The sequence below is a fragment of the Echinops telfairi genome, unplaced genomic scaffold (genome assembly GCF_000313985.2).
Source record: "Echinops telfairi isolate 266 unplaced genomic scaffold, ASM31398v2 ScPeMD7_7469;HRSCAF=8507_0, whole genome shotgun sequence".
NCBI lineage: Eukaryota > Metazoa > Chordata > Mammalia > Afrosoricida > Tenrecidae > Echinops > Echinops telfairi.
The window spans coordinates 84,162,358-84,171,745 of record NW_022111372.1 but is presented as its reverse complement, the minus strand read 5'-3'; the positions used below and the strand labels follow the sequence as shown (position 1 = coordinate 84,171,745).

Here is a 9,388-nt window from a genome sequence, read left to right as displayed (position 1 = left end):
CCTCCTGACTGCCCTTGGTGGAGGGAGACCGTGCTGAAATGGGGCTGCAGCACCCTGGGGACTTTCACAGGGACTAAGGGAGACTGCTGGGTGGAGGCAGTGGGCACCTGCGCTGCATGGGGTCCTGCTTAGCATGTGCCCACCTGTGCCTGCATGCCCACCAGGGATGCCCCAAGGCCTCTCCACCCTGCTCCCCCGCCATGAATCCATCCATTCCTCTCCTCTCCCCTCCCTGGAACAAGGTGGGAAAGCTCAACTTTGGTAGAGGAAGTCCACCCAAGGAAAGCCGGGTGGAACCTTTGTTAGAAAGTTGCTGATCTCTCTCTCTCCTGAGATCAACTGACCAACTGCTGTCTCCTTTTCTCCCTCTCTCTCCCTCTCATCCAACGCTCTACCCACCCCTACCCCTCCCCTCTTGTCTGGTGCGGCAGCTGGAGAAAGTAACATCTACCGGAGACCTCCCATCTACAAGCAGCATGGTACGGTCCGAGGCAGACAGGGCTTGGCCAGGCAACGGGAGAGGAGGAGGATGGAGGCTAGGATCACCTTGCCGGCTACCCCTCAATCACTGGAGGGGGCATTAGGGAGGAATGCGGTGTCATTTCACAGGCGCAAAGAAGGCTTGTGTCCCCTAAATCCCTTAACTGCTGCCTGGTGTCCTAAATGCCATGATCAAAGCCATCCTTGCAAAATGCACACCTTCGTGGGATAGGCGCACACCAAGGCATCGACAGGCAGCCTTCGTGTTCATTAGAATTACCAGATGGATGGCTCTGCCCCGCCCAGATTCCCTGCATCTGAATTTTGTGTCTGTAGCAGTTTCCCCCAGAGAGCCACGGCAGCTCAGTGGTTAAACACTTGGCCGTTGACCAAAAGGTGGGCATTTGAACTATCTTAAACTATCGGCTGCTTCATGGGCCAAAGAGGTGGCACGTGCTTCCATAAAGCCTGTACCATGAAAACCCTATGGGCCAGTTGGGGGGGGGGTGTGTCTGTATTGGGGGGCAGCAGCATTCAACATTTTTCCAGGTGATTCTGAAGCCCAGCCTAGCTTGGGAACACCCTTCAGCCCCTGTAAGCTGTCCTCAGTCACGGTCCCCTGAGAGTGAGGGAGGCTTAGAGCAGAGAGGGCATGGCATAGGTGGGGAAAGAAGAAGGAGTCAGTCGCTGAGGGTGCCCGTATTCATTCTGAGAGATGTACCAGGGAGGCAGGTGCCCTGCCCAGATGGACTTCACTAAGAATACCAAGGAGGCAACTCATGGCTCCCCCTGTAACTGGCTTCTTACCTGCACTGGTATGGGACCAGCGCTTCATTCAGCGCTGGGACCTCCTGTTCGTTCCTCCCCAAAGTCCTTACTGAGCCCACCTTCAGCCAGCACTTCCCTTCCTTTGGGAGTGGCGTCCCTGGGTGGAGCTTTGACCCCTGGACCTGAGGGTTGGCAGTCTGAGCCGTCTCAGAGGCACATCAGAAGAAAGACTTGGTGGTCTGCCTCCCCAAAGCCAGCCCCTGAGACCCCTGCAGAGCACAGTTCCACTCTGACGCACCTGGAGCCGCCGTCGGCTCCACAGCCACTGGTGCCGGGGTTTCCTCTGAGGGTTAGAGTCTAGAGGAGCAGCTCGGCCCTGTGCCACCTTCGCTGGGACAACAGACAGCTGGCGGGTGAGGCAGGAGGGTGACACGGCAAGCAGAAAGAGTAGCTCTGGGTGCTTCAGATCCTGTCATTCAGGGAAATCCCTCCAGTGTGGGAAGAGGCTGGGTGGGGAGTCTGTAAGCCAGTGCACGTGCACATCCACTGTGGGGGCACGCAGAAAGGCACCCCCTCCCAGAGAGGTTATCTCACTTTATTCAGAGTTGGCATCAGGACTGCATACGGGCAGTGAGGGTGGATTGCGTGCAGAAGAGGGCTCTCTACCAGCGAAATGCCCACAGCTAAGGGTGGGAGGGACTTCCGGTACCCAGATCCCAGAGGAACATTTGCAGCCATCGGAAGGCAGTGCCATGAGGGGCAGGGCAGGAGAGGTGCTTGGACTTGGAGGCGGACGGTTGTCTCAGGACCCTGTGCTGCTCTGGCTTCACTTCTGTAAAGTGGTGGTGGCACCTCATGCGTTCCCCCAGGCCTTCTACCGACACTGGCTGACCTGTCACCCATTCTGGGGCCACTCAGATGCCATGGCCTGTCAGTACGCGTGCCTGGGTTGGGTTCGATGGTCAACCCCATGGAGTGGACATTGGATGGGAGCTTGAAGCTGGGTCTAGCCCAGCAAACCAACTATGACACCTCACAGATGGGGAGACTGAGGCAGAGAAGGGTGGGGTTTGCCCAGCGTTGTGGCTGAGTTAAGTGTTGATCCGTCCCCATCCAGTGCACCTGCCTTCAGGCCATGTAGTGACTCCCCACCCTCAGCCCCCAAATCAGGGTGTAGCATTTCCGTGTGAGAAGAAGGTTCCACTGACTCCGCACGGCCCTGCCTGGAGATTTCCTCTCAGGGTGGAGTTCGAACCCATAACAATGAGGCTTCTAGACTCGCGAGCCTAAGGTAGGAGCAGAGGGATCTGTCCAACCTTACTCCAGGATCTTGGTGATCCTGAAGAAGCAAGTCTGGAAGGTCCCGGACCAGGATCTTGGTGATCCTGAAGAAGCAAGTCTGGAAGGTCCCGGACCAGGATCTTGGTGATCCTGAAGAAGCAAGTCTGGAAGGTCCCGGAATAGTAGGTGGAAGGAGCCCTGCTCTAGGATCTGGTCTAGCTCTGCACAACTTGCTGAGTAGTCTTCAGCAAGCCCTGTCCTCTGGGATTCAGATCCCTAAAGATCAAATGAAGGCAAATTCTCCATGTCCCAAACTCTCCCACCAGCGGTCCCTGACTACAGAGTGGCTTCGCATGTCCAGGCGGGAGCCTGGCCGTAGCAGGGCAGGGGTTCGCAGGCCCAGCCAGGACTCGGCCTGGCTCAGGTTTTCCCCTTGGGTCCTTGGCAGGCGATTTGTCCACCACCAGCAAGAGCAAGACAAGTGAAGACATCAGCCAAGCGTCCAAGTATAGCCCAGCCTACTCGCCAGACCCCTCCTACGCCGCAGAGTCTGAGTACTGGCCCTACCACGGGTCCCCCAAAGGTACCGTGTCCCCACAGGGATGCTAGGGCCAGACCCCACCGCCTGAAAAAGAGGGTTGTCTGTTCCTTCACAGTCATTCATGTATCCATTTGACAGGCAGGTATTCAAGGCCCGCCCGAGGTCCTAGGGACAGAGAGTCTGGGGGGGGGGGGGGCAGCGCAGGCGCAGGGGTCAAAGATGGGAGGGTGGGTTCCACTGAACGACAAGAAAGGCCGGCAGCCTGTCCAGAGCTCAGAGAAGGGACCGTGAGGGGTGGAGAAGGGACCCAGTCCCTCGGAGCCTTGTGGTTTGGGATGAGGACTTTGGCCTCCATCCTGAGCAGTTGGAAGGCCTCGATGTGACACATCAGACTGCACTTTGAGAGGCGCTGTGTCTGTGGAGTGGGAGACGGTGTGCAGGGCGGCCCGAAGAGGATGTGGGAGGACGCAAGGTGCTCACGGGCTTCCTGGCGAGGCCGGAGGTCTCAGTGGGCCCCCAGGGCACCACCCACCCAATCAAACAACCCAAACTTGCCCTTTCAAGTCTGGGGAGGCGTTTTCATCCAGATGCAATTGATCTAACACCCACCTTTACTCATTGAGTGTCCATTCTGAACAAAGCCTAATGGAAGGTACAGGGATGGCCCGTCTCTCTCTTTACCCTCAAAGAGTTCTCCGTGTCAAGAAGGGGCTGTGAAACACACCCAATGATAAGCCAAGTCGGACGATGATCGGGACCCTTGAGAAGCTACATCCACCAAGCAGAGAGCGGGCAGTTTCTTCATCAGAGCTGTTCCCATTTCAAAAGAAAATAGCAACTCCACATGCTGCTCCACAAGGCTGTGCTGAAAGGGACCGTTCTGGCTCCTGTCCTGAATGGGTGGGGTGCTGGAACTATGTAAACTTACTTGGATCTAGGGGTGAATGGATGTCTTTCGGACCTGGATCCCTCTGCTCAGAGGTGGCCCCAGTATCCTCCAGGTGAGATGGCCTCCAGTAGGTCCCGACGTACCCCGACCCATGTACAACAGAACCTGCCTGCTCCAGCCCCGTCTGACCCACGTACAACAGAACCTGCCTGCTCCAGCCCCGTCTGACCCACGTACAACAGAACCTGCCTGCGCCAGCCCCGTCTGACCCACGTACAACAGAACCTGCCTGCTCCAGCCCCGTCTTCACGGTGGTTACATTTGAGCCCTTTGCTTCGGCCACTGGGTCAATCCATCTCATTGAGGGTCTTCCTCTTGGTCATCGGCTCTCACCTTCACAGAGCATGATGCCCTTCTTCAAGATTACATGATAACATATGTTCTCGCCTGATAACATAGTCATACTACATACTAGCTAGCTTTGCTTCTAAGGACACAAGAGAGCATTATAATGAGATGTACAAGACCGGGAGTTAGAAAACCAAAAGAGGGGAACCTACTCAAGCTAAAAGAACTGAAGGGAAAAATTCAAACCCAGAGTAGCAAAATCGCTATTGAAAGATTCTAAGGACAAAATATCGGACGACACAGAAAGCGTCCAAAGAAGGCGGAAAGAATACACAGATTCACTGTACTAGAAAGAATCGGGCAACATTCAGACATTTCAAGAGGTAGCATTTGCTCAAGACCCTATGGTAGTGGCTGCAGGCACACTGTGGGTGACGCAGAGGCGCAGCTGGGACTGTGGGCGGAGCACTCTCCAGGTCCCCATGGCACGGTCGCACGGCACGTGCTGAGTGAAAGATGGCCGACGTCTGGAAGGGAGTGCCCACAGAACAGCCCTGCCATGGAGCCGTCCCTGCTCAACTTGGAAGGGGAAGAAGATGCCTCAACACTTGGCTGTATTTGGCTTTGATTGTCGCCTGTTAAAATGCCAGCAGAAAAGAAAGAGCCCGTGGTACTGAACGAAGCAGCCCAGGTGATACTGAGGCATTGGTGAGACGCCAGACTTCAGGAATGGAGCTCCGGATGGACTGAGGTGTTTCCACAAGCGGGTGCCGTGTTGGAAGCACTCGTTCATCTGTGCCGAAACCTTTGGAAGACTGAAAACTGGTCGACCCACTGGAAAAGATTTGTGCCCATTCCATGAAAGGTGGCCCAAGGTTTACACCTCACCTGGGGCAAAAAGAGAACTTCTCTTTCCCACCAGTGACAGGGAGTCTCCTCACGGCCGCTCTTTGACTATTGGGACAGTCAGCGTACCAGTCCAAGAACAGGAAGGACTGCTGCCCTGCCCAGTGTAAGGACCTCTATCCATAGTGCACAGGAAGTGGTGCAAGGTCATTCACCGAGAGAGTGGGAGAGTCAAAAAGAAGGCTTTAAAGTCCCAGACTTAACCCCTAGGCTTCCATGCCCCTCTCTGCCCTCTCCCCAGGGCAGGCTGAGAAGGGGTGCCTGCAGGAGCTGACCCTCTCTGTCTCTTGGCAGTGCCCCGAGCCAGGAGGTTCTCATCCGGAGGAGAGGAGGAGGATTTTGACCGCAGCATGCACAAGGTGAGCAAGCAGGTCACTGCACAGCATGAGATACCAAGAGGGTCAGTCACAGGGAGATTTTCATTTGCCAGTGGAGGAAACCAAAGCCAAACGGGCTTAAGGAAGGAAAAAAACATCTGTGGCTCCACATAACTAAATGGTCAGAGGGTAAGATTCTTTTCAGGTGTAACCAGACCCTGCAGCTTAAAACAAAACTAAGCCACCTTACGGAAGTTGGCTCTTGTGCTGACTTTCTGCTGTTCGACTTCATACTCAGGCAGGTTTTGCTCATGTAGTGGCCAGGTGGGGATGAGCAGCCTCCATCCGTTGCTGGTGAGAATGTAAAATGGTGCAGCCAGTGTTGTGGAAAATGGTTTGGCAGTTCCTCAAAAAATTAAACACATAATTCTCATGTGACCCAACAATCCACTCTCCATCCCCAAAGACTTGAATGCAGACTGCGCCAGTGTTCACTACAACACGACTCATAGTAGCCTGGAAACGACTCCAGTGTCCATCAACAGGTAACTGGATAAATTAAATGCTGTCCATGCACACAATGGAGTATCATTCAGCTAGGAAGGAAGAAGCCCTGATACACACGACTACCGGTGTGAGCCTGGAGTAGCAAAAGAAGTCCAGACACAAAGCCCATTTTGTGGGATTTCTGTTTCTACAAAATACCCAGAATAGGCAAACCCATAAAGACCTAAGAGAGACACGTGGTTCCCAGGAGCTGGGGTGCGGAGAGTGGACAGTGGCTCCTGCATGGATACAGGGCTTCATTGGTTCATTGGGAGACGGGGGGCGGGGGGCGGGAGTTGCATCCGATGGTGACTGCACTAAATGCCACTGGATGGTTTGGTTTCAAATAGTGAATTTCTATTCAATATAAAGAAACATTACTTCAATTAAATGAAAAGGGTGGCTACCAGCAATGCCGACAAGAACCCTGGGTAGGATCCTGAGGCCTGGCTGGAGTTGCCTGCCCATCCCTGAACCAATCGCCACCACCAGGCTCTGCCCTTGGCCAGATTGCCCAGTGGTCTATGTGTGGAAGAGGGGCTTTCAGCAGAACATGTGCATGTTGCAAGCGGGGAGGGGAACTGAAATGAAGGCCAAGAGGGCAGATGTTGGCGATCGAGGGTCAGCCTTTCCCAGTCTGCTCCATATCTTGACTTCTGTCTGTCTTCATCTTGCCTCGACCCCACCCCAGCTCCAGAGCGGAATTGGCAGACTGATTCTGAAGGAGGAGATGAAGGCCCGGTCCAGCTCCTATGCAGACACGTGGACCCCGCCCCGGAGCTCCACCAGCAGCCGAGAGGCCCTGCACACCTCTGGCTACGAGATGTCCCTCAATGGCTGTAAGTGCTGCCCTGCAGACCCCATTCTTCCCACTCCACATGAGTCTGAGCCATGGCCCCACACTCAGGCCTCTCCACATTGTTTCAACAGCATCTTGGCCCCTCACGAGAGCCATGGACGAGAAAAGAAAGTGCTGGTGCACACTGGCATGTGCCAGGGGCTCACTTTATGCCTGGCACCCTGGAACTCCCAGCCTGTCTTGACTCTCACCAATCTCACGGCAGTCCTGCCCAGTACATGCCATTACCCACCCCACCGCTACCACACACCTTACACACGAGGGTCTGAGGCCCGAGGGCTTTGGCATCTTGCCCAAGACCACTCCGGTGATAAGTAACGGAGCTGTTTGGAGCCCAATCAGTCTGACTCCAGAACCAAAGAGGAGGCTGGAGGAGGAAGGACCTTCTAGTTGGACGAGGCGGCATTCTGAATGCTGGGAATCTGGGGGTAAACAGGCCAGCGTCCTGCTTTCAAGGGGCTGACTGCTAGTGCACAGGTTGGGAAGCGATGACCCAGTGCCAGCTTTTGAAAATTCCATTGTGTCGGAGCACGGCCATGGCCACTGATGGTACGGGTTGCCCTCCCTCCGCAGGAAGTAGGGGTAGCAGCAAAGCCGTGGCAGCAAACGCTCGTTGACCTGCAAAGCCTACAATATTTGCTGTTTGCCAATCCTTGTGCTAGAAGGCTAAGAGCTCGGCTAGTCCCCCAAACGCCGTGCTCCAAACCTCTGAGCGGCCCCAAGGCACCCCCGGTGGCAGTCTGCGTGCGTGAAGAGGGGCAGCCTGGAACCCTGTGAGGCGATTCTGCTCTGTCCTGTGGGACCTCCGGGAGTCGGAACCCGCCCCAAGGCAATGAGTTTGGTTATTTTTGTTCTAGCGGGACAACGAGCTATCAGTGGTTAGAAACCTATGTAAATAAGCAAAGTCATTTTGAACAAATGCCTCCTCCTCTGGAAAGCCCTCTCCACGTCTCAGAAAGGCACATGCTCGGTGGCATGGGTTGCGCTGTTTCTTGTGTGGCAGAAGCCACAGGTGCTACCGTGGCGGAACCACAAAGAGAAGAGCGGGCGCCAGCCTCGCTCACTTCCTGGAGCGAACAAAGGACCAGGAGAGCCTGCCCTCACAGGTCGCCCCAGGGTCTCCCCCTCTGCTGCATCTCTGCCAGGCTGGCCACGCTCCGGAATACTGACTCGGGGTCTTAGCAAAGACTGCTCTGTCCTGAGGAGCCACTCCTGCCTCTTTAGGGAACCGGAAGCCTGGACACCCTTTCCGCCCATACAGAGCAACACATGCTTAAGAAGAATGAAGGGGCTGCCTGCTGAGGAAGAGAGGCTCTTGGCCCTGGGAGCCTCTCATTTGAAGCTCCTCCCCGTTCCTAGACACAGATAGGCTCTGCCCGCCCCCTCTCTTTCCTCTTGGTGGGGGTGGGGGTGTGCACCGTGGGTCAAAGCCCTCTCGTTCTCTCCCCTGTGGAATGCAGTTCTGCCAGGAAAGCCCATCTCAGATCAATACCTGGGGTGGGGGGTGAGGAAGGCCTGGGTTTTCCTGTTTGTTTAACAGAAGTAATGTGTGTTCATTGTAAAAAATAATAATAATAGCAAGTTCAGATACTCTACAGAAATAAAGAAAGATTTTTTTAAAACCTACAGACCACCACCGCAGGGACCAGTCAGGGTCTGGTTGGTGCTCTATGATCGGTGCTCAGGACTTGCAGCTGAGAGCATTAGCCCAGGGCACTTGGCTCTCGGACCACCTGCCAGGGCTGTGGGAGAAACACGGGAACCTGAGAGCCGGGGAGACCAAGTCCGGCAAAAGCTCTTGTGATGACCAGAGCAGCCAGGTGACGTTCTGATCTGGTGACTTGAAACCCCTCAAGCAGTGGAGGTGGCAAGACGCCAAGGGAACACACAAGGAAAGAAGGCCTTCCTCAAAGACGGCATTCCGGTAGATCGAGGAAGCGGGTGACGGGTGATCCCACTGCCACCGAGTCAATTGGACTCTCCGTGGGCCTACGTCGGGTTTCCCAGTCTCCCACCTAAGCCCGGTGATGCTGTCTGGTAAGCACAGGAGCTGTGCCCTCCACGATTCCAGCCCACCGTGAAAGAGAGGCTGTGCGTGACACGAGACACGGGTTCTTAGACTCCGTGTGCCTGACATTTGACGAGATGCTCTCCCCCTGGTCCTCACACAGATCGGCCATGTCGAGGGACTGTGCTCACTCCCTGTAGAGCTGCGAGAACAGAAGTTGCGGCTCTCTTCCAAGGTCAGGGAGCCAGGAAGTGTCTAGGGAAGGATCCAGACAAGTCAGAGAAACTCTGAGCCTAAGCCCCTGTCCCTCCTTGGCACAGTGCACCCTGAGTCTGGGGGAGAGTGAAGGTGGTGGTGCTGGTGGTGGTGGTGGCTGTGGAGGGCCCCTGTCCCTCTTTGACACAGTGCACCTTGAGATTGAAGGTAGTGGTGCTGGTGGTGGTGG

At 55.4% G+C, this 9,388-nt stretch overlaps 1 protein-coding gene across 1 annotated transcript in view; it reads left to right on the top strand.

Annotated features, from left to right (window-relative positions):
* The window catches only part of ABLIM3 (actin binding LIM protein family member 3), a 144,739-nt gene that overhangs the window by 120,239 nt on the left and 15,112 nt on the right, over window positions 1-9,388 (top strand). The window contains exons 13-16 of the mRNA XM_045284718.1: window positions 432-479; window positions 2,978-3,112; window positions 5,508-5,572; window positions 6,768-6,915. Coding sequence (XP_045140653.1) covers window positions 432-479; window positions 2,978-3,112; window positions 5,508-5,572; window positions 6,768-6,915 — 396 coding nt within the window. The remainder of the gene's footprint in view (window positions 1-431; window positions 480-2,977; window positions 3,113-5,507; window positions 5,573-6,767; window positions 6,916-9,388) is intronic.